The 27,257-nt window shown below is 41.1% G+C and overlaps 1 protein-coding gene across 5 annotated transcripts in view; it reads left to right on the top strand.

The window, feature by feature from the left end:
• shank3a (SH3 and multiple ankyrin repeat domains 3a) overlaps window positions 1-27,257 on the top strand; it is a 189,164-nt gene that overhangs the window by 110,656 nt on the left and 51,251 nt on the right. For all 5 annotated transcript variants that reach the window (XM_027272637.1, XM_027272638.1, XM_027272636.1 and 2 more), the window contains 7 exons: window positions 633-800; window positions 4,219-4,335; window positions 10,876-10,953; window positions 11,443-11,509; window positions 12,308-12,537; window positions 12,772-12,941; window positions 21,892-22,073. In XM_027272637.1, coding sequence (XP_027128438.1) covers window positions 633-800; window positions 4,219-4,335; window positions 10,876-10,953; window positions 11,443-11,509; window positions 12,308-12,537; window positions 12,772-12,941; window positions 21,892-22,073 — 1,012 coding nt within the window. The remainder of the gene's footprint in view (window positions 1-632; window positions 801-4,218; window positions 4,336-10,875; window positions 10,954-11,442; window positions 11,510-12,307; window positions 12,538-12,771; window positions 12,942-21,891; window positions 22,074-27,257) is intronic.

Raw genomic sequence — 27,257 nt, 5'->3', positions numbered from 1 at the left:
ATTGCCTGCTTGCAAACTTTGCCTCTGGGAAAGAAGAGTTTGCAGGCAGGCAATCTCTGGCAGAGGGTGCTTGAGCAATTGAGTACAGAGGGTGCTTGAGCAATTACAAAATATGTGAGGCCCAACATGCCCTCTTTGAATGGGCTGGCATATTCGCTGAATGGCCTTGCATGTGTCGGACTGGAGGAGGCTTGTAACCTAAATGAAAGGGTTCACATGCGTCATATAATTGATTTCCTGTTGAGCCAGAGCTGTTGAAATTGAAATTGGTTATATCCGCTCAGGCACTGTCATTGTCACATATTCAATGTCACCGGACTACATAACATACATGAGCTGCTGTTACTGCTGTTGGTATAGGAAGTCTATAAAAGGTCATACTCCACCTCATAGTGTGTTAGTGCAATTGTGTATTAACTGACTAAATGCGCACTTTGCTGAGGTTCCTGGATGAGTTCCTGAGGCAGCATTTATCTACTGTACACACTGTATATATAAATAATAATCCTTATGTACTGGTTTCTTTGACCTTCACATTGCAACATTGCACTGATAGATGCAACAGAGACTAGGGACCTCATAAAGTAATTTGAGCATTGTCCCCCCCTCTAACCTTATTCTTTTCCCACTAGACTCTGTTGGACTTGGGTGCATCACCTGACTATAAAGACAGTAGGGGGCTGACTCCTCTGTACCACAGCTCAATGGTTGGAGGAGATCCCTATTGCTGTGAGCTGCTGCTGCATGATCATGCACAGGTCGGCTGTGTGGATGAGAATGGTTGGCAGGAGATACACCAGGTAATACACACCGACACACATACACAACCACACACAGAAAGTACAGTGATGGGCTGTGTGCAGAATACAAATGCGGGTGCAGGATAAGAGGTCTTGTCTGGTTTTCAGAGTTTGACTGCTGACGTCTACTGCCATAACTGAATATGACACACATGCAAAGGACAGATTTTATATCAACACTGAGCTGTAATGAGAGTATGGAATCAAACAAATCCGTCTTGCACTGGCACTGAGCCAGAAACTGTATCACTAATATTTTTTATCACAGCAGATGACACCACACTAGTTTTGTTTCATCTAGACTATTTCACCTGCTGCCACTGTAATTATCTTTTGTAGTGAGTAGCAGAAGAAACTCTGCAAATAGAGTCACCATGTCAGTCAATGTTTGCCTGTCTCCTTCACCAACCTTTTTTATTACTCACCCGTTCCCACCAACTTCATCTTTCATTTGTTTTTCTTTTCATTGTTAGATTACACTGTCAGCTTGTTGTAGTTCATCTCAAGGTCTCTATGAGATTAACTGTATCATCATTATTGTGAAGTAATTATAAGCAAGATGAAAGGCCACAAGTTGGTTTTTTTTCCTGGAATAAGCTGAAGTGAGTTTTGTAGTCTAGGAAAAAAACATACAATTAAAAAGTCTAAATTAGTAAACTATGGTAACCAGGGCTGAACATGCAAGCTCAATGGAAACTCAGAGAGGTATCTTGTGCCCCAAGTTATGGAGAATGAGTAAAGTCCGTTGCTGGACTTGAATTAGGGATGTCTCGTTCAGTACCATAACCTCCAGACCACCAGGGTTCTCCTTCAAATTGTTATTCTAAGCAAAGAGGGGCTTTTTCAGCATCAAATCACGGCAAGGGAACAGAAATTCACAGAAATTGGATCAGTCGTATCCACCGAAAGTGACCAGTACATCAGAAGATCAATACATCAAGCTTAGTGCTTCGAGAGATAGAAATGTAACTCCTTCACAGATACAGATTTTTCTAAGAACAAAAAAATGACTTCCATCAGCAAAAGTACTGTCAAAAGAAGACTGTCTTGTAGTCGCCTCAGTGGCGAGTAGCAGTTACTAACCCGCTTCTCAGGAGGGGAAACAAGGCCAAGCGTTCAGAGTAGGATAAGAAATACCAGCATTTCACAGTGGATGACTGGGAAAAAAATCCTATTTACTGATGAATGAAAATTTGAGTCTTATGGTATGGACTGTAAGGAAATCAACAGGAGATAAAAATACTGCAGTGTATAAAACCTACAGTGAAACATGATGGTGGGAATATGAAGGTCTAGGGGTATTTTTCCACCTCTGGTGACACTGAATTGTCTACACCCTGACTGAGGAGAAGTAGTACTCCATTTTTTAGAGACGTGCTACACCTTTCATACTGCAGCAGAATAACAACTTCAAACACACCTCAAAGCTTTGGAAGAACTGCTTGAAGACCAAAGAAGACCTGACTGTCCTTGACTTTCCTTCACAGTCAGCTGATCTCAACCCCATTGGACATTTATGGTGGCAATTGAAAACTGAGAAAAATCAAGCTTTCTGTGACATCACAAGACTCAATGATGCTGAGATAACATGGATAATCTGGCTTTACACAAAGTTGTACATGCCATCTTGAGTGCATGTTGTCATTAAGGGGGACAAATCAAATACTGAAATATTACGGAAACAAAACAAGATCCAAACTAATACAAAATAGATGTGTCTTGACTAGCTGTCTGCCTATTTACTGAGAGGTTTTTTCTGTAGTCAGCTGCCTCAGGATCTTTTTGGAGGTCACTGCAGGTCCAGCATAATCTTCTGTCTCACCTGACAGTCTAACATCCGCAGTCATTGATTATTTTAGAAAGACATTTTTTTTGGCATCTCACTTTATGCATCCTTATCATTCCCTCGTTATGTTTGTCACAATATTATACTGCTCTGATGACACATCGTTGGCAGCTGTTGTTTAGAAAATATTCTAAACCCCGTTAATTTGTTTGTCTGCTGTTTTCTGACAGCAGGACTTGAAGCTCTGTAATCTGAAATTCTTCTGTTCACTCTTGTGTGATATTTTTGTGAGTGAAACACACAGACCAGACTAATTTTAGTGGAATTTGTTATGCTAATGACCAAACCTCCTGAAAGACATCGTGACATCGTCACAGGCAGAAATAATCCGTCTGAAACCAGCGATTGATGACAAGTGTGGTGAATCCGACTGGAGAATTTTAGGTCATTTTTGGTATATAAAAAAAAAAGAAATACAAAAATATTCTTGTTTGAGGCCCTCTGACTGGTCTATTGGTGTCTTGTCTGTGGGCTGGTCAGCACAGTGGAGCTGTTTTTATCACACACCTTATCCACCAGCTTTCTCTGAAACAAGCATGTTGAGGCATTTCTGTATGGAGCAATGAAGACATAAACCGAAGCAGAGAAGACTATGAATAGTTGTTTATATATGTATGCCCTTTCAGTTTGCGGATACAGTAAGGGGATTACATTCAAGGTGTGGTTGTTCAACGCTTAATCATATCATGTTTCTTTCTTTATAAAGTGAAGATACTGTGCAGTCAATCTAACACATTTCCCCCATTTAATTTCTTTCACTTCCTTTTTGTCTTGTCGCTCCCTTTTTCTATGTCCTTCCTAGCATTAGTATTCTAGTGGTACACTTTATATCGTGTACAATAGGATACACTGCTGAAGGTCTGATAAGCAACAACAATCCCAGCACCATTCGTGTGCTGTCTCACTGCTGTCACACACTCTTAGCGAGACAGAACACAGGAGGGAGAAAACAATTGCTCGGGAGAGTTGGTGTGCTTCTTTGTCAATGACACAGGACAAAGCCACGGACTAGGTGGGGGAAAAAAGTGATAGGACATAGATAGAGAATAGATGAAAAGTTTATTGCTCACAGTCATGAGAAACAAAGAAGCTGGAAAGAGGCATAACTCTTGTCAGAATAATTTTAACTCAGATTCACGGCTAACAAACAGTGTTGTATCTCGCTTTGAGTGTCTGATAACAACATGATTCAGGAGAATTTAGCCCAAGGAAAATCACAAGGAAAACACTGAATATCTTTAATATTTCTGAGGTTTACAATTTAGAGTGTTAGATTTACTTTGTAGGTAGAGTTTTTCACTATAATCACTGCTCAAACTGTATATTGTGGCAAGGTAAAGAGGTAGGTTATATTAAAAAAATCTGTCTGGATCTGTTTGGCTGAGACTGAGGGGAAATGCAGCCAAACTCATTACATCTGTGGTTAAGTGTTGTCACACTTTTACACACCTCATTTCTTGTTGCTCTTCAGTACAAATATGACTGAAATATATACTGTTCTGCTCATGTGCTCTCTTTTCTCTTCCTTTTGTCTTTGTAAGTAAACATGGGTTTGTTTGGGTTTTTTTTCAGGCATGCCGCTACGGCCATGTGCAACACCTGGAACACCTGCTGTTCTACGGAGCTGACATGAGCGCCCAGAATGCTTCCGGAAACACCGCCCTGCATGTGTGTGCTCTCTACAACCAGGTACCAATTATTAAAAATATGTATTATAGCTTTTGTACTTTGGACGTGGGCGAAGTGGTAGTAGTAGTTATCTAAACTTAACAACAATTTTCCACACAGACAACGCAAGTACTAATGTTCTGTTTGGCTAGTAGTTTGGCTTGGTTGTATATATCTGTCCATGTGAAATGCAGCATTTATGTTCAGGCATTATATAAGTATAGAATCTTTTGTGTGTTTGTCCTCCAAGATTGTTAGAAGCAGTCCATGTGCTGGAATATTGAACTTGGTGGCACTTCAGCGTCATGCTCATGGACAATTATGCAATGCGCAGACTTGTTACTGTTTAGGGCCTTCTGATTCACAGGAAAGCATTCATGCCATGTTTTGCTTTTGTGTGAATGTGTTTGCCCACACAAGCACATTTGGCCATCTGAAGCAGAGGTATCTTTTACCTGGTCATTATCTCCACTGCCTGTTGTGATAATGGACTGAAAGAGGAGATTCAAGAGAAGTGGTCCAGGTGGGAGTGTGACACCAAAATGGTCAAAGATCAGGGGCAGTTCTCTCATGTGCGTTGCCATCGCTGAACATTAATGCACTTTGGATAAAAGTGGCAAATAGTTTGTTGGTTTTTTGTTTATTGTTTTTTGATGCTTTGTATTCAAAACCAGACTAATAATTCAGGGAGTATCAGTGCCTGACTGGGAACTGTGTGCAGTTTTACACAGTAATTACTGAGCTGTCCTCACAAGTACAAAAGATCAACTTTAATTCTTTGTGCCACAGTGACAACCTCTCAGCTCTCATTCATGAGTAGACACTGAGGATCTTACCTTGTTCCATTTAATAATTTTCTTCTTGCACAGCATTTCTTTAAGGACAAGGCTGTCATTGTTTCATGATTTTCTTACTTTTTGTCAACAATCCAATGAAAAGATGTCAAAAAATACAGCATTATTTTAAAGTAGGAGGTAAAATAGCTGGGCACAGTAGTTCAAACAGTAGAAAATAGTGCATTTCGGCGGCTAATTAAAGGTCCAGTGTATAAGATTTCGGGGGGTCTAATCACAGAATATGGTAGAAATTGAATCTAATATGAATAACTGTTTTCATTAATGCTGTTTATATAGCATATTATTTATATCGCCTATAAATAAGAGTTGTTGTTTGATACCTTAGGATCAGCCTTTTATATCTACAGACGCAGAAAGTCCTCTTCCACATAGCCCAACATGGTGCACTGACATGTGACATGGCCACTGTAGTTTCTCCCTCAAGCTAGGAAGTAGAGCATGAAACAAGGAGGTTGCAATTTACAACTACATCACTAGATGCTACTCCATCTCGGTATTTGGTGCTCTAGCCAGTATTTACAGCAGCACAACAATGTTATTTGGCTCTGATGCAAAATAAACCACAGTGTCTGTGTTTGTGGTAATGAATGTCACTCACTGCAGCACTGATGTGTTTTTAATAGTTAGACAATAATATTGTGTCTATGACACGGAGGAATATGTGATGTTGGCAATGCTTCTTTGAGATAAATCTATGTTCATTTTTGTCATAGAATTTGTTGGGGGAAAAAAAACAAAAAACACACAAAACATTTGCAGCTTCCAGCTTTCCATCATTTTCCATAATTTACACAACAATCAGCATCAGCTGGATTCCTCTGAGGGAAATCATCTGTGCAAAGCTTTCAGCCTTTGCAGTCTCAAAGTGATGAAATTTTTAGTGCCTAAAAATATATAAGAAATGTATACGCTAGAGTGTATATTTTGAAATATGTATGAATGCGGTTCTATATCAGGAGAGGAACAGTAAGGGTAGTGAAAACCGGCATTCTCCTGGGAGAATGATGAGCGTTGTTAGGTACAGTATGCTGCGTTGTCCTGTTTGATTAGAGGCTGCTTGAAGAGAAACCATGTAACTGGGGCTTCTAGAAGAGGCTGCTATGTTGGGAAATACAGAGTAGTGCTCAGATCATGAACATTAAATGAACGCTTTTCTCTCTCCCTCTCTCTCTCTCTCTTTCTCTCTCTCTCTTGCATACAAACAAGTGAAGAATGTCGTCTTGATACATGTGTGTTTGGATGTTGTAACTGTAAATATGTACTGCTCCGATAATTTTAGTCATCAGGATTGACCTGCTTCAGCTGGACTAGAACACTGAAGTCTCAGGAGAGTGAGTGTTTGGTTGTGTGTGAGTGCACATCAGCATGGGTCTGGGAAGCACAGCATCTAAACTTAATACATGCTGTTCGTAACACATCCACTTGACTGAAGCCATTACATGTTCCACTTCTCAGTGGAGGAAGGCGGTGCGTGTGCGTTTGCATGAGCGTGTGTGCATGTGTTGAGAAATAGGGGATATAATCAAAGGTAGAATGGATGAATAGCTTACAGTAATTTACAGTTACTTGTACAACTTTTAAGTGTACAGTCTGGTGATGGACCTTGCTCCAGCTCTTGTGTACCTCCACTGCTAAGGATGGCTGTTATCCTGCCAGTGGAGGCTGAACACCACATTGAGCTGATTGATCCCAGAAACAGTGTCTCTTAGCAGGGTTCCAGCAAGCTTGAAACACGTCTGGCACAGATGATTATGTACCATTACAAAAAGAAACACGTTGGTTGAATCGTCTATGAAACTAGTTGTCCAGTAGGAACGATCAATATATCCATATGGAGAGAAAAGAAGTAAGTGTAAGTGTCAGAAGGAAGGACAGAGAGATGAACATAGTGGATGAATGACAAGATAACATAATCGGCAAAAAAAACAAGCTCGATCAATCGTCTGAAAGTCCCATTCCTGGGACCTGACTGGCCATTAACATTTACTTACCTGGCTTTTAGTTTTTAGCAGATGTGATCTGCAGTGAATGATGGCATGGCAGGGGTCTTTTACTTGGCAGAAAGAGCCATGGGAGGTGGTTCAGGGAATCATTGTGAAAGGACACAGTAGATAATGGCAAGTGGGGACAACACTGATGAGGTAAATCAAAGAGAGGTGGCGCGAGACACACAAAGAACTGCCCAAACCAGTGAGATCAATGACATCTTGGGACAACTCTATAGTAAGCAGTAGAGGCAGAGGAGGTATTCCTGTATTTCATACTATAGTATCTATATTATGCTGTTGTTGTCCACAAAAAGGAGGACAAATTCAGCTTATTTAATGTGTCTTGGTCTCAAATCATAAATATATGATTTGTTTTAGATGTTAGTCACAATCCAATGTGAAAACAAGCTCTACATTCAGTGGAGGATGCCAAATCTGCTCCCTCAATTCTAATGAGAGAAGGAATCCTCAAATGTATAAACATGGCTGTGAGAGGTACCATCTGTCACACACGTTACACATGACTGACCTGCGTCATTACTGTAAAATAGTTGACTTAGCTCACAGGGTATTCCTATGAAGCAAATGTAATCACTTCTAGCAAAACCACGATGAGGACTACTGGAATGGTTTTCTTAATGAATTCCTATAGGAAGCCTTAGAGAGAAGAGCAAGACAGATGGCTCGAACTGTAATTGGCCTGCGCGTGTGTGTGTGTGTATGTGTGCATGTCTGTGTATGTGTGTGCGTCTGTGTGAAAGAGTGTAGAATGCCTCTAAAAGTCATAAATTCGTGTTAACATCGACACCAGACACAGACACAGTAAAGCAAGGTTAATATCTTGTAACATGCATGTAAATGGAGAGGTGTGCCAGATGGGCTCTGTGTATAACAGTTAGACCACAGGTTCCCAAAGTGGGTACACCACAGCAACATGGGGCGCCTTATTGTGCATTTTTGATGTTTCACTAGATTTTTAAAAAAGAAATCAGTATTATCTACATTACATATTCATATTAAACAAACCACACTTAAAAAAAAAAAATCAGACCACCACTGTTAATCTCATGACTTAATGGACAGGATTTGGCTGCTTGTCACACTTATTATTGTCCGATAGCACATTCACTTTAGTTTTGCATGTTGCCATTATCTACGTGTGAAGTGGCTCTCTCATCCCTGGTAGAGGCTAAATGATAACAAGACAAGAAGCCTTTTCATTGATGTACCACATTGTAATGTGGCATTTACCACCAATTCTTCTTTCTTATCTCCATAGCATGGCAAAGAGACACATGTGTAACACTGTGAACTGTGTGTTAAAATAAAATAGCAGGATAGACTGTGATACATGTTATTCTATATTTCTCTATCACTTCCTTTTAACATGTCTCCAGATACTCTTCCACATTCTACACTTCTCTTCAACCCTGATGTAGTCTCATGATACTTTCCTTCAAAAACCGCCTCAACAGATTTCACTTAACGAATCTCTTTTTAAAAAATATCTGTTTTGTCACCAAAGCATACAAGTATAAATAACCATATGTTTGCACATGCACTCACAGAATAAAGCATACAAGCTTGTGCAAAGTTATCTCCTCAAATGTTGTTTGTTTTAAATGACCGTTTATGCTGTGCGTGAGTTTGTGTAAGCATTGTGCATGCAACTGGATAATGTATGGATGGTTAGCAATTAGCTAAGCTAACAGCCGTAGGCGTTTATCTGTATAGGTTTTTAGATGTTTTAGACGATAAGTGGCTCTATGGGCTATTAACAACAAGAGTAATCATGCATTATTCATAACACATTCTCCAGTCCCTTGTTTTCAGTAAGTATATTCATGCACGTTCATTCATGAAGGTTTTCATCGTCCCTGTTGACACCCTGGTTGTTATGTACTCTGCTCGGTCCGGGCACCCACACATCTACGATCTATGTGTTTTACCAGGAGAGGGTGCTTCAGTGTTACAGTGTCTGGTATAATACAAGAGTGGTTTGTCTTGATAAGTAAAGTGACATTATTATTGATACTGAACCACACATTCGATTCATCCGTGCATCTGTGTGTGCATGTCCCTGAATGTGTGACTGAGTGTTGACAGAAGTCACCAGAGTCATTGTGCTGATGGTGTGCTAGTCCTGTTATTTCAGTTCTGTGTAAAATTACATATCGACCCCTCAGCCAGCCAGCACATGAACACATGACCATGTCTGTCAATGTGGAATTGGACTTTTTACTAGCCTGAGGGGCCTGTGCTTGTTTAATACAGTTGTACACATGAAACAAATATGCATTAATATGTATTGTATTAGCATTAGTATCGTTAGTATTACTACTATTAGTATTAGTACTAGTATTGACTATAATTGAAAGACATATCTCTTTACAAACTGATGCTGTATAGTATGAGCAAAGATTTATTATAGTGGTATACAGACTGCCAAGGCCAATAATCCAGTCTTCTATGATATGCTTGGCCCATGATTCACCTCTCCACCAAGTTTCATGAAAACTGGGCGTATAGTTTTTCCATAATCCTGCTGCCAAACAAGCAAACAGCACAGAAACCTTCTTGGTGGAGGTTATAGCACATTTCTAGGAGTTATATTTTAAAGTGGTTGTAGTGCTGTGGTTTCATACATGTTGAAGGTGATGAGCCTATTTCTGCAGTTAATGTTGTGTATGTATCTGTGTGTATGTGTGTGTGTGTTCTGTTCTATCATTTTTTTTCACAGCAGCTGTACAACAGCTGCTATATAGCTTGAGGGTTTCTCTGCTTTGGGTGAAATGTTTGGTATTGCATCTAGTGATAACATTGTTTTCATCAGTGCCTTAAAGCCTGTGTTCATTATAGTTTGAATCATGTCTTTATGTTATTTAACATTTGCAGTGGATATAATGTCTGTCCATAACTGACCTTTAAAAACAGCCCTATTCAATACTTCATTGTGAAATATTAAATAAATACCCCTATATTCCACCCAAACCTACAGCGTCTTGTAAGGTAGGTTGTTGAGACAACCACATGCACAGCATAAGGTTTTCTGAAGGACTGTCCTTGTTCATTCTGCACTGCCACTGGAGCATCCTCTGTCTGAGTCATTTTCAAACAGCCCTCATACTTGCAGGCATGTTTCTCTTTGGAGGTGATCAAAGAGGTTGCTTGTAATGCTGCTGGCAACAACTGTCGCACTGCACGGCCTGGTAATAATTGTATTTTACTCCATATTCAGCTTTTTAAAACCAAATCACGTCCAAATTGTATAAAGCTTTGTTTCTCTAACACTTTTGTAATCATTTAGTCCTGCCTCTGTCGATGCGTGTTGTCTATTTCCTCATCTTATTGTTCATGCATCGATTTGTTTTAGCAAAAAAGTCTGCGGATTTTTCTTTTTTGGGAGTTGTCGGTGATATTGACATTAATAGTTAATACACAGTGAGTTGATTTGATGCTGTAGGTGCACTTTATCTGATGTGACATTTAAAATCCTGTCTATACTAGTACAAACAGCGAGCCAAAATCCATTGCACGGCACATGACTTATACTTTGCATACCACCCACCTCTAATAGAGTGACCAATTAGGAACTTGGAAATGGCACCTAGAGAAACTCCATACATCATTGTGTCTATATGTGTGTGTATGTGAGTGTATGCAATGACATTTAGGAAGTCCTAGTCAAATACATCTATCTCTCTGTCGTCTTTCAGGATAGCTGTGCACGAGTTCTTCTGTTCCGTGGAGCCAATAAAGAAATAAAGAACTACAACAGCCAGACCGCCTTTCAGGTATGTGTAGCATCCAAGAACCACTGCATGTTAAAGTGTTTATTGCCATACGGTACATCTTTGACATGCCAGAGCTGAATAGATTGAATAACTTGTCTTTACACAGCCTAATGCTGCTACATTGAATATGTTGGTGCTATTAAAAACTTAAGCAGCGTAACGGCCCCAAACCCCACCAGGCTTTGTGTCTGAATTTCAGCCTTTCTGATTGATGAAATACGTGTGAAATTGACCCTGTCACAGATTTCCGGTGCAGATCAAAGTTAATTTGTTTGTGCACATGGCGAGCTGGTCCACACGGTGCCCAGAACATTGCCGCTCATAATGATTTTACACATCTGCCACAACAAAGAAGTAAATGTGTGAAACATTCATTAGAAGAGCAAGTTTAAAAAACAGGTTGTATTTATAGTCATTTTTGTGCGTTGGGTCACGTCTGTGTTTTCCCATTTTCCTTCCCTGCCCTATTCCTTTTTCAAATACCTCCAGGTGGCTATTATAGCAGGAAACTTTGATCTGGCTGAAATCATAAAGGTCCACAAAGCATCAGATGTTGGTAAGTGTTTTATAGATTTAAATGTTAATGTAGTGTCAGGGAGACATCAGACTGAAGAATGGCTGAGTGTGGCTAGTGGAGAATCTCAGGGAAAGTGATTACAGCTTCGTCACAGAGGTGTGGGGAAGTGCAGGAAAGTAGATGGAAATGTAAGTGATGTGGAGAAGGTTTCTGGAGCTTATTGGATCCCTGCTGAGTTGAGCAGGGTCTCTGAGACATCAACATACAGGAAAACTCTGCCATCTAGTGTAAAAATGATGTAATACCACCAGTCCTGCACTGTGACACAGTCTTATTCACATAGTTTATGCCTTTTATCAATAAACAGGTTAAAATAGGAATTGTGTAATGTTTGGAATTATTAGGTAATTGATTTACAATGATAAATTGGCCACTCACATATTACACGACAGATCCGCTATTGTGAACGTACATAACAACTAATTATTTTAATGTTTTGAATATTTGAATGTAAATTATTTTAGCAAGCTTATTTTTTTTGATAATGAGAATATTTAATTTATAGCTACAATAAAAATCGAGTTATTTGGCTCTTCATTCTTCAGTGACCAATATAAAAATATGACACTTGATCAGATTAATAAGGCACTAACGTGGTTCAATAATCTAATTTCTAAATTTGCCTGCATGAACAATGTACAATCCAAGTTAACTGGAATCAGAGCCTACTGTCAGATTAGAGCGACAAGCTTTAAACAAACTAAAGTGACCTTGGCATGTGTTTCTGTTCATTCTATTAAATGCTCTCGGCCTGATTGTGTTTCTTTCACCTCTCAGTGCCTTTCAGGGAGACCCCCTCCTACACCAACCGTCGACGTGCGATGCCTGGACCCCTGCCCTCTCCACGTTCCTTGCTCCGCTCTGCAAGCGACAATAACCTGAATGGGGACCATGATCACATCCACAGTCAGGCCCCCAGAGAAATTCGTGGCCGTCAGGGTCACTCCCCTGTCCCCTCACTGCGCAGTCTGCCAGCTCTTGGCCAGCAGCACAGCAGCCTTGGAGAGGTAAGACAGAACTAGTGAAGCTGCACGGGTGTGTTGGAATCTCTAATGTGTGCGCATACGTTTTTGTATGAAATAGTTTCTTTTACAAAAGCAGTAAAAGAAAAATCAAGAGACACTTTGATAAACTACCACTGATATAGTGTCTTTGCAGCTTTGAGCCATATGTTACACAGAGATGATTGTTATGTTTTACACGTCCATATGAGACTTGTCTCTCCTTCTGCTCTGTGTCAGAGCCGTCACGGAGAAATCCCTGACAGCAGTCTCCAGAGTACAGGCAGCTCCAGATCCTCTCATTCCCGCTCGCCTTCACTACATCACATGCATGAAGAGGACAAGCCGGTTCCCAGAAGGTCCCACAGCCATGGTTACCCTCACGGATATGGTCATCGTGGAAGACTCAGGTCTGTAGGATTTGCTTTGATCTCAGTTCAACCTCATATGTTATTTCTAGTGATTACTCAAGTACATTTTTAGAGAGCTTTGTAAATGAGCAACTCTCTTTCTTCCTGTTCCTAATTCATGTCTGACACTTACCAGTCTTGGCAGCTATTCACTTTAAATAAATAATCTGTGATTGGCCTTGTGATCATACACCTGCTTTGATAATTAAAGATCCAGTGTGTAGGATTTAGTTGCACCTAGCAGTGAAGTTGCAGATTGCAACTAAATGAATAATTTCCCACGCCTCAACCTCTCCTTCCAAGCATGTGAGAAAAACTCAAAATTCTGCAATGCTGCAAAATTCACATCTAGGTTGTAGTTTCTGTTCTGAGCTACTGTACAAAAATGGTGGTTCAATGGAGGATAAAGGGTTCGTTTTAAGAAAACGAAAACAGAATGATTCTTATATTCAGGTTATTATGCACTAGTAAAAACATACTAATAACTAATAACTAACCCTATTCCTGCAAAGAAATACTCCAAAATCGCACACACTGGACCTTTAAACCAAATTTCAAAAAGGAAAAAAGTCTGAATCACTTCTTAGTCACCAGGCAGCTTTTTACATCCTTTTTCATTTGTTACAGCCTGCTACTGGTAATAAACATAAGGCTTAACTTTAGTCATTTATTCATACATCAATCTCAGAAACATATAAAAAAGTCTGTTTCCTGCCTGGGAAAGTCATCTCTATAAAGAACAACCTGAAAATTGTTAATGTTAATGTGTATGTTAATACATTGCTATCAGATTTATTGTGGCTGATTGAAACACTGATCAGTATGATGAGGTCTGTTCTAATTGCACTTGGTGTAACTGTTGTGTGGCCCATGCTTTGTCACGGTATAAGAGCAATGATCAGTGCAGGAGCGTGTGTCTGGCAAAGACAACAACGTTTATGTAAGAAGCTACGCTGAATTGCAGCGTTTTCCTGCTGGGATGACAGAGGGCAAATCCGCGTGTGTGTGTGTTTTTCTCTGTGTTCATATGCGTGAACTTGTATGTATAGCCACTTGCAGACAGCTATGGCCATGGGTGCTTGCACAGTTCAAAGATGGAAGACAGATGGAAAGCAGCTAATAATGATCACCATGGGGACCAATTGAAGGCTGCCAAGCTGTGAATGTGTGTGTCAGTTTGTGTGAGACTGAAAGACAGAGGATACATTCTGAAATTAGAGCTATGAGTAATGTCATTGGACAGGCAACTCAGTTCAAAACAGCTTGTCACTCGATTGATATATAAATCTACGGATGTAGTTGTGCTGCTGGGGTGCTGGAACAAATCTCCCCACTTGTACACTGAACCATTAGACGAACTGCACAGCAAACGAGAGCTCTGATCACATCTCGGAGCGATAGATTTAAGTGGTTTACTGACACTTGGTTTGTTAAGCTTTTTATTATGATCATATGTCAGAGCAAGATCACCTACAGCACCGCCTAATGTGATTCCTGAATGCACACACGCACCATGTGTATCAGTGTGTGTGTGTTTGCGTGAAGCGGTCTGATGTCTGACAAGAGAATTGCATTACAGACACAGCTCCAGCCGTACTCCCCTCTCCCTCTAATACTCTCCTGTCACTTTACTCCATCCATCAAACACTCTCTCTCTTTCTCCACCTCTCATTCTGTCATTCATACACACACACACAAACATCTATGGTTTGCAGCCAAAGAGCAGTCAACATTCTTTATTAAATCACGTAACATGCACACACCTCACAGTATAGACACTAAAGCTCTGAGGGACTAAAGTGTATTCATATTGTATTCACACTGGAGTGTTTAACCATACTCCTTTATTTCTGTCAAATGTTTTGTCCCATAATGATAACAAATGAAGTGTATCTCCCTCTGCTGCATCTGGCACTACTTGCGTAACGTTTACAGACAGAAAAATGCATCTTCTGCACTGCCACCATGCTCATTTTGTACAAGATTGATCGACCAGAGTGCAAAGAAAGGGGAAAAAAGATAGACATGGAAAAGAAAAAGGAGGATGGCAGGTTTTGCATGTCCACTGTGTTTTGGCCTAAATGGCCTTCTGTACACAGGGAGTTAGGACCTTGTTCTTCGGTGTGCATTACCCTTACACCAAGTGTCAAAGTGAGGTTAATATATAAAAAGCCCAAAACGAGCAGCTGGTCTCCATGGCCAGACCCTGCATCCAAGTGAGACTGATGCTGTCCTTGAATATTTTCCCTCTAATGTTTCTCCCTCCCTCTCTCTGTTTCTCTCTCTGACCTTCTGTTTATGCCCATGGTAACTCTAGAGGCATTATGGATACCAAGGGAGTGTGAAATTAGCTTGGCCAGTCAACAGCCCGCCCAGCAGCAGACTCCAGCAAGTTCCTGTGGAACTCGCCATCACTTCCTCCATGTTGCACGTGTATACAGTGCTGCCAAGGTTCAATAGCTTGGCCTGGCTTCAAGAGAAAGTTTAGGTGGAAACAGTAGAGAGGACTTGTTAAGACTAGATCGCAAAAGAAAAACAAAGCTCAAGAAGACAGATTAGAACATTAAAGAATCGGTATAACAATTGCACCAGCTGATGCGAATGACGATCTAATAAGGCATGACACTGGGTGATAATAAGGTAACATGGCAGACGTTTATTTAGAGCCAAATTAGCCTGTGTAATAAGAGGTTTTTTGGCTACTTACCATGATGCGCTGTCAATACAAAAGGATAATTAATCATCAAGGGGACACTGTCTTGACACTGCCAGTGTCAGAAATCTGTTTTCCTGCAGCAGAGAACACAAGAGTTTACATGTCAAACCGACTTCTATGATGATGATGTGTGTCAGTATTTATTAGTTAAAAACGAGTATTACATACTTTTGTGATTGATTTGGGTAAGAGAAAACTATTGTAAGAGTCAAGTTTATTAAATCACCACCAGCACAGGTTTTGTTAAATCCCCACTGAGGCATTTGTTTGGACAAAATGCTTGAATGTCATGATAAGCTCTTGCTATCTGTTATCTGAAAAGTGTGGGAGGAGATTTGGACACAGGGGATCAAATCTTCATTTCAAATGAAGATTCAGTCACACAGCATTTCCTGAAACATATTGTCATGTAAGATTGTTGTGGTAGGTGGCAATGTGACTGCGCAAGAAAATGTGTCATTACCTGCTGATTTGCTGCATCGTGACCCTTCATGTGGTGTATAATGGCAACAAGCCCAACGCGGAGGTGCCCTTCACCTTTTAATTCTGTGTTTGTTGCTGTTCTCCTCACCTCTTTATGACCTCCATATCCCTCCCTATTTCTTGCATTCATCACACCGGTGGCTGTCGGTGTGTAGATTGTCGGTGTCTTAACAAAGGCAAAGGGCTGAGGAACATAGAGAAGAAAGGAGGGCAGGAGTAGGAAGGAACAGAGAGAAACCTGTGGAGAATCCACATGAAAGGAGTAGGCAGTAGTCGTCATAATGTTTAGGTGATACTAATAGGCTAACAGTAAGTTGTGTGGCTTTTTATCCTCCATCTGGGAGGACACTGTCTGCAGTGGCCACACACAAGAAAACAAAAAGTCACAGTCACGTCATGCAGTATTGAACTCTTTAAAAGCGTCATAGCAATTTACAATATGTGCAAGCATTAAACAGGGTCAGGATGCGTCAAACAATGTGAATATATGGTTTACAAACAGCCTTCTCTAAATATGGTGACTGGCAGTAATTGCAGGCACAGAACTGTAACATCTCAACCGTACCTCAAGTACTAGTAGCATCATCTGGCATTCATGCCATTTAGAGTCTTGGTAACAGTGGGATAACCATGGTAGTCGTGATGTCCTTCTTGCCAGCCACATCCTCAAGTTCTTCCTGAGGTCTTCTCCATAGAGGTGCCCATGAGGCTTTCCTCTGATCTCCTTCTATGTATCTAAGCCCTTCACTTTGTCCCTGACGGTGAGGAAACTAATTCTGCCCTCTTGTATCCATGATCTCCTTCTTTCTGTCTCTGTCTGTCTGTGTTTCCAGAGCTCATGAACATACGTGAGCGTTGGAATATAGATCTACCAAGAGCCTCAGCTTGCAGGCCCCATGTCTCTACACCTGTCAATCTCAGATTCTATCTTATCCTCACTTGTGAATGAGACCAAGAGATATTTAAATTCCTTTATTTTGGTTGGAAATAAATTGTTTATGACTTGGTTTATACATTTTCAACAGTCTATAGAAATCTGTCCTGTCGCTAAACATTAAAATGAGCACTGTAAATGCTGTTCAAGCTGAGAAACTTTAGTTTGGTCATTACAAATCTTAGAAGTGAACAATTCCTTTACATTTCTGTGATAAGAGTAAAAGTTATTATAATACATTTTATTTATATAGCACTTTTTATGATACTCAAAAACACTAAGACCTTTACATGAGTTAAAATTATCAAACAGGTCACTGAGGTAGCAGGGGACCTGGTTGTGGATGGCTTTGTGAGTTAGGAGAAGGACTTTGAATTGGACCCTTTGTGGGACAGGGAGCCAATGGAGTTTCTGGAGAACACGGTAAATCAGGGAAAATGTACACAGAAAAATATAGAGCAAATATTTTAACGTGCAGTATGTGAATAGTGTACTGAAAAAGACACCAGAGCATACAAACCTGTACATTGGTAACACACACAATGCAATATAATGCACTATATCAACAGGCAGAAAACATTATAGATGTGACTTATAATGAATTATAACTTCAAGTATTGGTCCTCCTCCCATTTCTCCAGTTAAAGTGGAGTTAAGTGTTATGTGCTGATGACACAAATTGACCAGCCCTTCTAATTTTGGTAAATGGTACATTTGTCCATATACAAATATATATATCTTTTTGTTTATGACCTTCAAATGTCGTGCCCAATGAGCAGAGTCCACATTCTGCCCTCACCTTGATATCTATGAATACTCCCACGTTGGGCAATGAAAATGTGAGAGCATATCACCACTCAAGTGCAGCAAAGCAACGGCAGACTGATGATCGTTAGGATGCAAAGTGTGATGCTGATTATGACTGTGTTTATAATGTGCTCATCTCACCTCAGAAAGCTGGGCTATTATAGGAAAAAGCCATTTACATGAGAAGCCAAGGCAGTCATGTGAGAAAATGCTACACCGAAGCTGTTCAGTTTGATAGCATCTGTGTAAATGGCATTTAATGACATTTTCAGTTGCATCTTCAGAGTTATGTTGGAAGTTCATAGATTTTGACTTCCAAACTGAGGCAGCCAGACTCATTATCGAGCTGTTCAAATGTTAACCTGTCTTTAGTGGGCTCCTTGATCCTAATCAAACATCTGATAGCTGGCATGCCCAGATTATTGCCTTTAAAACCGATAAGAGACACTTATCTGAAATAATCTCAAATTTGGTCCGATCTTGAAAAGCACAGATCAAGAGGTGAAAGATGTTTGTTCTTGATTTTGCACAAAATGTAATTACATACCTCACACACGCATTATTTGTTTTTGTTTGCTTTGTGCATATCACTATATGAAATATATGTACCCTTGCATCTTATTTTAGCTAATACCCTTTTACTTGCATAAAAGAATAAAACTCTTTAAGGTCACCATGTCTATATAAGCTGAATCACTCCTACAACATTCAACAGCTGTGGTCCACTGTTTTTCTTTCAGTGAGATTACTTAAATGTGTGAAATGAAAATATATTCAGTCGTGACAATAACCTATGATTTTAAGGCAATTTTTTTGACAAATTGACTGTTATAGAGATCTAAGTTCATATTATTGTCTTATCAGTGCAAATCTTGGCTATATTTTCTTTCCTTTTATTGACAGTTGCCATCGTTACAGAGGCAGGGCTGGTGTCCTAGGAAACGATGGAGCTTTTGTAATAGACTGCATTAGAACTTTGTGTATGTGTACTTGTGCGTGTGCATGTAATGGATCCTGTATCTTGTAGAAGCCACTTTTAATGAGGCACAGTGAAAGAGAAGAAGATGCAACAATACAAAATAAGCACGCAAACAAAAGCTGTTATATGCAGGACAGGTTTGCATATTAAAATGGTTAATGATGTCATCATGCTCAAATTAAATTGATATATACATGATGATCCAGGTGGAATACTATTTACTGTTACTATCAGTAACAAATGGTCAAAACCTTTTCAAAATGTATCAGCACAACATGCAGCATACAACATGATTACTCATATTGCTCGAACATCACAGTATGTGTCATGTTCCTCTGGAGTGCAGATGAGAAATAAATTATAAATCCTTGAACAGTTATTTTTACAGTTTCCTGGTCACTATAACAACAAAGAAGAGTTTCCTCTTTGGTCTAATTTCAAAGTGACTGTACATAGATTTCTGGTCAACTCTTCCAGCAAGATATTAAGACTATATTAGAGCGAGAGATGATATGAAATAATGTAGAAATCTAAGATAGTACTAAAGGCAACTCATGGGTGGAGCATAATACTAATTCTTGCAATAGTAACTTTGACTAAATATAATTAAACAACACCTTACAGAAAAAGCTTTCATGTGAGAAATTGAAAAAGAGAGCTGAAATTAAAGATATAAATACTAGAAATGTAATAAATTTGATTTTAAAGCACTGTTTTTGATATCTGATGTATAGTCATGCAGATGTTGTTTAGTATTTTTACCTAAAATATTGAACTGCAGTTAGCTATTTTAGCCTCATCTCAAGAGACACTCTTATTAAATGCAAGAAGGGAGCACAAACCATCCCCATGCTCTGCCTTCTTCTTTATAGATAACGTATCAACCCGACCATCATCAGCTCAACTGCAGGGAGCATCTGGGGTCACGCTGTGTACATAACCTCGCAGTATGGCATTGCAGAGGTGTGTGAGTGGATGAGGGAGATTTTAGTTATTAAGTGGTTTAAGTTTTTGGCTGCCTGTGTCACTTAGCCTTATATCCCTACATCCCCAGCCCTCCCTCCTTTCCGCTGTGTGTGTGTGTTGCTGATGTTCAGTGGCGAGGCTCAGACATTAACATGCGGCAGCCATCCAGGCCCCTCAGTCCCTGCGGTAATTGGAAAGCCGTCAGCAAGCCGTTGTTTCGATGGAGAAGGGAACAGAAAGAGAGGCTGTGTAAGATGGAGGGAGAGGGGGGAAAAAAGCGATAGAGAGTTGATGAGAGAAAGAGACAAATAAGGTGTGAAATGTGAAAAGGGGTAGACAGAAGGATTGAGAAAGGAAGGGGAAAGGGCACAGGAGGCTGGAATCAAGTGTATGAAAGAATGAAGGCTATGAAGTGACTGATACATCATGCCAGAGGAGGAATGGCAAAAGACTGAGCATGGTTGAAAGGTGGATAGACAGGGATGAAGGGGTTTTGAGATTTCTAGTCTTTCAAGGAAATGTTGTAGAGAATAGCATCAAAGTCCCAGTTGACTGTGTGTGTGTGTGTGTGTGTGTGTATAGATATAAATAGATATATATATAATATATATATATAGATTTGGTGCATTTTTTATGTATGTCAAAATATGCTTTAGAGATAGCTTTGACGACACGAGCAGCAGAATGATGTGCTGAATGCAACTCACACAGCGATGACAAAGTAGAGATGAATGAAGACTAGGCGGAGCTCTGCCGCTGCTGTATTAGAATTCACTGCCAGAGAGAGAGAAGGGAAGAGAGCGAGTGAAGATGCAATGCGAAGAAAAATATTGAGGAGAGGGATAAGAGGGTGAAATGGAAGCAAGAGAATGAGAGAAAGAAGGAGGGGATTTAAGGCAAAGGGAAAAGGGGGAGGAGCGACAATTAAACCAAATGGGCTGGAGCTTTTTGCCCCCCGCCCCACTTCACAGAAGCACACCCACACACACACACACTCACTCTCACACACACAAACACACACTTGATCATACTCTCACAGCCTGCCTCAGGGAGCCATGGCGCATGCACGCTTGCAGGCAGACAAGCAGGAGGGGATCAATCGTGCTCTGGGACTAGTGTGTGTGTGTATGAGTGTCAGCGATGTGTTAGCAACATGCTGGTGGTGGCGTATGCCATGCTAGCGGAGGTGCAATGTTAGCAGGAGTGGAGGGGGCTGTCTGTGTATGTGCCTGTGTGCACGGCTAGAATGCACACAGAGGGCTTGTGGTGTGTGAGTGTGAGCGAGCCGTCAAAGGGGAGGGGAGCCACGGAGCGCAGCAGCAGCAGCAGCATCAGCAGCAGCAGCAGCAGTAGCAGCAGCATTGCCAGAGTGTGTGTGAGTGTGTGTGAGCAAGCGTGTGTGTGTGTGAGGGGTGGAGGGGAGAGGAGAGGCAGACACGGCAGGACTCCTGGGAGAAGAAGCGGGAGTTGGGGAGCAAACCAAGCCTCTCTCCCCCACGGCAGGAGAGCCAGGACCCAAGGACAAGGCAGGATCTGTAGCCCAGCCTGGAGCAGCTGAAACTGGGGACACACAGGGGATCTCTGTCCCTCTCTGGAGGGGGGCTTCTGCTGGAGCCCTAACTCAGGATGTGTTTGACTAAGGGGGGCTTCCAGACAGATCTGACAGATCTACACAGAGGAGGAAACAGTGCTGCCCCTCTTACCGTCAAACATTTTGGTTTCTACCTCGGTTAGGATGCGGGGGAGAGGGGAGAGATAGAGGGAGAGGGTAAAAGGGAGGAAGAAGGATATTGTCTGTGCTATTAAGGAAGAAAGAGAGGGAATAAGAAGAGGAGGAGGGGGAGAGAGTGGTTGGGAGGAGTGTACTCTCCTCTCATGACTCTCCTATGGAACACTGACTGTTGAGCAGCAGCCACTGGGATTTGTTTATGAATCCCTCCCTGGCCACCGTAACAACCAGGGGGTGTCACCAGGTTACTGTCCCACTGACGACCATGTCGGTGACCACGGGCTTCAGTTACCAGCTCCCTGGAATCACCACAGTAACATATGTGTTTGTTTACAGCCCCGGCTCAGTGCAACGAGACCCAAGCCCCCCTCATCACACCCCTCCTGCGCTGACAGGCCCCCGCGGGCCCAAACGTAAACTCTACAGTGCTGTCCCAGGACGTACCTTCATCGTGGTCAAGCCCTACACTCCACAGGGGGAGGGGGAGATCCAACTCAACCGTGGAGAGAGAGTCAAAGGTAGGTTGTCTACTATTGTTTGTGTCACTACATGTTTTATCCCCTCACTTAACCTATTACTGTGACTTCTACTTTTTGACCCTACTGCTGCTGTGTAGCATGTCAACATCTCTCTTTCCCCACTAGTGATGTTTAGAGTCTCATGTAAAGTCCATGGCTATGTGTGGCTTTCATGACTGTCAGAGCTTGTTTAAAAAAGCAGTTATATCATATCCTCTCATGCTTCCCAGATACAAAGCACACCATTACTTCACGATGTTTCTGGCTGCAAAGCAGTTATGTAATCTCTCATCCTGGAAGTCATTTCAGTGTCGTTTGAGCTCGACATTGTGAATTATCATTTCATTCACTTAAATGTGCTGTTTTCTGCTTTACACAGAGGTGCTGTGGCTTCGCTTTTATGTGTTTGTGTGTGTGCTTTTGTCTCCATCCATGCTTCACTCCAGACTATGACTGTAATGACGTAGAAGGTAAACTCCACAATATTCTTTTCACCCTGTACCTCTCCTGTACACTCCAGTGTGTCAACCCTACACCTACACTGTAGCAAGTAGTTCCTGGTCCTGTTTGTATCCACTTGAGATAAGTGTACAATCTCAGTATAAATCTGTGATTACTTCAAGGAGAGGGCATGCAAATTCAAACAGGTCCCGCGTGCTTTTGGTTGTTGGTATGCATACACAAACTGTGCCCTTCCTCCTCTCTGAGAGTGTTTCCACCCTGGACGTACAACTGCTTTTCTCCTTCCTCTTATCACCTGTCCACAGACACCCAGCTCCACATTGACCCCACACCCTACATCCTGCCACTTCACATACATCACCATGGATCAAACCCACATTAGCTTAATGGAACCAGTTCCCTCATGTCCTCATAAAGGCTGGAGAGAGAGCGGCTGTACTCATGCTGAGACCTCTCATGTTCCCTTTCAGATCTACAGAGGCACAGGAAGTACAGATTAAGGGTCAATTTGGAATTTCAATTTGGATTTTGTGCAAAAAGCCACAACGCACACAAACATGCGCGCACACACACACACACACACACACACACACAAACACTCTTATCGCTTTCTCCTGCTTTCTCAGAAACATTCAGTATCAAACAACACACAAACACTAGCCTATACCTACTGACAAGACCCCTTCTCTCTACCTGGACATATAGTGAAGCATTCCCACCCCTGTCTAGATATTTTCTGTCTTCCGGCTTCTCTGACCTTAAAAACCTTTATCAGTGGACCTCCTCCAGGATGCTTTGATGCCTCTTCTTCATAGTATTGTGTCTGTTTTATGAAAACACCGCTGTCATTTACATCGGAATTACTAAAACAGATGATAAACAAGTCAGATTGAACAATTCAGACGTATGCTTTTGCTAAACAAAAATGAATGATAGCAGCATTGTCTCCAACTGTGATGCATACTGATGTTGACACAAATGTTACCGGGAATGTGATGACTCAACAGCAGCCAGTTTGCCTCCATCTACTGAATGGATCTGCTGTCACTGTTTTTTCTGTCGGTGCAGCTGAATCTATAACCCTGCCACTAATGTGAACACACAGTGTTTTGCCATTCTTTCATGTTGGCCATGCAGGAAACAAGCTTACAGTCGCATGGCTGCCAGCACCATGGCCCAGCCAAGTAAACCATCTGGCTCTGTTATGCAACACTGACCATTATAACCATCACTGTGTTGCATTCACTATGTTTCTGAAGTCCTGGGATGTTAACTGAGAAATCCACCATTGATGTCAACTGGTTGTTGATCAGCTTAAATCCCAGACGGTTCAGGTTCTACATAAAAGGTTTGTTTTGGTAACCTGTTTCTGCAGTACTCCTAGCATGTAGTCCAGCTCTCTTGGTGCACAGTTAGGCTGGGCCAGAGAAGCTACTTCCTTTAGGGATGGATGACCGTTGGTTTGATACATAATGCATTTCATCTAATCTGCATTCATAAATGGATGAGTTGCTAATAGTGATAGGGCTCATTTGCAATGGAGGAGGAGAAGAGGAGGTAAGTCATGTGAAAGGGAGCAGGAACGATAGCAGGATTTATTTCTTTATCTTTATCCTGTCTCAGCCTCCTGATTAAGGTGAGAAACAAATCAAAGACTTCTTCAGGGATGTTGATTATCCCCCAAGTCAAGACTAAATTAAATGTGTGTGTGTGTAAATGTGCAAGTATATGAAGGAAACATCTACACAGGAAATAAATATGTACCCGGAAGCTGTCTCTGATAATGCTTCAGACTACAAACTTGTTGATGATTCAGTTATAGTTAGATAATTAGCCTCTACAGCCACCCACCCACCATCCCCTCAACCCCCCAAACACACACTCATACACACAGTCACTTTACACTCATCTCTGTCTTCCTGTTAATGTTCTCACACCTTTGTTAATCACCAGCAATACCAGAGGAGCATCTCTATGATGAAATCATGCTGGGTAAATCTCACTAAATGATTAGTCCGTTTGTCTGTGTAAGTGTGTGTGTGTGACCTGTGTTAGCATCCATGCTTACATATGTGAGCATTAGTATAACTGTCTATTAGCTCATCTGTTAGTAGGACAGATTGGTTGCCTGTTGAGGCAAGGAATATTGTATGCTGTACAGGGAAAGATGTGTCACACTGTGTAGTTTAATAGAGACCATTGATTTTGTCCTAATGGGAGACATACTGTAGTTCTCAGCAGCAGACTGTTGCACGTTCTCTGTCAAGTGTGTTTATGGCTTTTTAAAATATTAGAATTGTTGAAGATTTAAGAATTGCACAATCTGATGATTTTTTTTTGTCTATTTTGTAGTAAAGGATGAGGATCTGGACTCTGATGGTAAATACAATAGATCGTTATAGTTAAACTTCCCGTAGCACATTGTTTGATGTACAACCCACTGCTGAACTGACAGGTTGGAGAATATTTTGTCTTAACACAAAAGCTTTGGTATTGTGATTATTAGTTTGTTTTGCTCACTGCAAGATACTCGTGACAATTTGCATGGAAAAAGTTTCAAATTTTAATGAAAGCAGCTTCATTTTGTAGCTGAGGAGTGCTTTTAAATTCCAAACCCAATTTTAGGTAGATTGTAGGGTCTTCCTCAATTATTTACTATAATTTTTATTACAGTTTTGTGGCGCTGAAAAACAAACACGTAAAATTTAAAACTACTGTTAAAAGGAAAAGAAAACAGGATGACCCTTCACTTCCCAGTCAAATTGAACAGGTGATGCTCTGCTCTCAGTTTGAGTGTGGGCTCAGGCGATTCAGACTTAGAGGTGAGCACCTTTGATCATAATGAGAGTGAGAATCACTTTTGCTGGTAAAAATGCATTCACACAACTCTTTCACAATAAACTCTGTAACACACAAATAAATCTGCAATTCTGGTCTTACAAATCCATGCCTCAAATGTTCACTTGCTGATAGAGTAGTGCTTCTTGTGCTTCGTTTTTATGTGTTGTGGTTAATGTACTTGTGTATCTTGGGACATACAGTAGTGTATGTTGTTGTAGGATAGTGCTAGAGTAGACATACATTGTGTTTTTTTGTTTTTGTTTTTTTTTGTTTACAATACAGCAATTAACTTTCTACATTATAATTATCAAAATAAAATAAAAACTACATTTTTATCAGTTATAGCTGGCATCCCATGTAATGAAGATGACAAGTATACCAGTGGCATTAATGATAATGATGAACACTTCACTGAATCTTCATGCTTACTTTTAAGTTCACAATTTAGGTGTTGAGTGTGAGTTACTTGAAAAAAACAAATCATTGAGATTGTCATAATGTGTTTGTGGAAGGAAGACATGCGGTTCCACATTTTCATTCTTCTATTTCACTTCATTTAGCACCAATAGATAGAACACCCCAACAACTGCACAACAGTAAATCCATTCTTCAATGACTGAATCAAATCCCCATGCCCCCATGAGTCACGTGTTATATCCAACCAGTTTCCTCAATTGTTTGGAAAAACTCCAAGCCTTCGCTCAGTGATTGTCAGTCCATTGGTCTGCTGTCTGAGATCAATGTCTCTAGACAGCCGTCGTCTAGACAAACAACGCTGTCCACCATTTAAGCAGGGTCATCCACATCCAGCTCTCCAAGCAGACTCTTAGTCTCAGGTAATGAGATCTGTTTGTCCTTCCTCACTCACTAACTGTCACTGGACCACAAAACCAGCATGCACTTGGTATCATGGTGTGCTTGAGCGCGTGTGTGTGCACTGCACACACTGATGTTGGTGACGGACCTTCAAAAAAAACAAATCGATGCTTCCAAGATTGTCAAATTTTGTGATCTATCTCTTGGTACATGTGTGTATTTGGTCATAGTCACAGCTCTGTATGTGTGAGCGTTTGACGATCCCTTTGGTACACTCCATTAACAGGTGCCCGGGCCCATCCCCCCACTCTCGCATCCCCTCTCTCGCATCCCCTCTCTATACTCATTCCCCTGCTCACCTCTGTGTTTGTTTCTGCTCTTCCCCTTCATTGATGTAATCTGATCTCATCATCCGGATGGACATCTCTTGAAAGGCCACTTACTATCACCATGGTAACGAACAGGGACACATGCCACCGTAACCTGGTCAAGCTTTTTGGCCTTGTGCACCAATACACACCCAGACTCGCACATACATGCACCGTCCACACACAGGTACACACTTGCTCAAACTGAACACAGAATGAAAGGTAACACACAGACAGACAAAAACACATTTAAAGGAACAGATGTGTGTATCAACATGCTGCCGCCCCCCCTCCAGGAGCGTGAACTGCACATTCAGGACATTCTTCTCCTCAATAACGTGACACATTTAAGAGCATGCTTCCATAACAATGTATTACATCTCACACACACACACACGCACACACACACACACACACACACACACACACACACACACACCACATACACCTTTTCCAAACGCCATTATAAATCTTGCAGACAGCCATGAAAATGAAACCAGCGCAAGTAACGTTGAGATTAGACATTCACAAACATGATTAATGGGGTTTGGCCGCACCCAGTGTGTGCAGAATATTAACACCGCTATGGGCAGTGGAGGATACCTGGACCAGTTATACCGACACAAACACATATACTGGGTTTTAATGGATTATTCCAGGTCTAGCTCCACACAGGTACAGAAAGCAGTTATTACTG

This window comes from Larimichthys crocea, chromosome XXI, assembly GCF_000972845.2.
Source record: "Larimichthys crocea isolate SSNF chromosome XXI, L_crocea_2.0, whole genome shotgun sequence".
In the NCBI taxonomy this organism is placed as follows: Eukaryota; Metazoa; Chordata; class Actinopteri; family Sciaenidae; genus Larimichthys; species Larimichthys crocea.
Note: the sequence above shows the minus strand (reverse complement) of the source record. Positions and strands in the feature narration are given on the sequence as shown.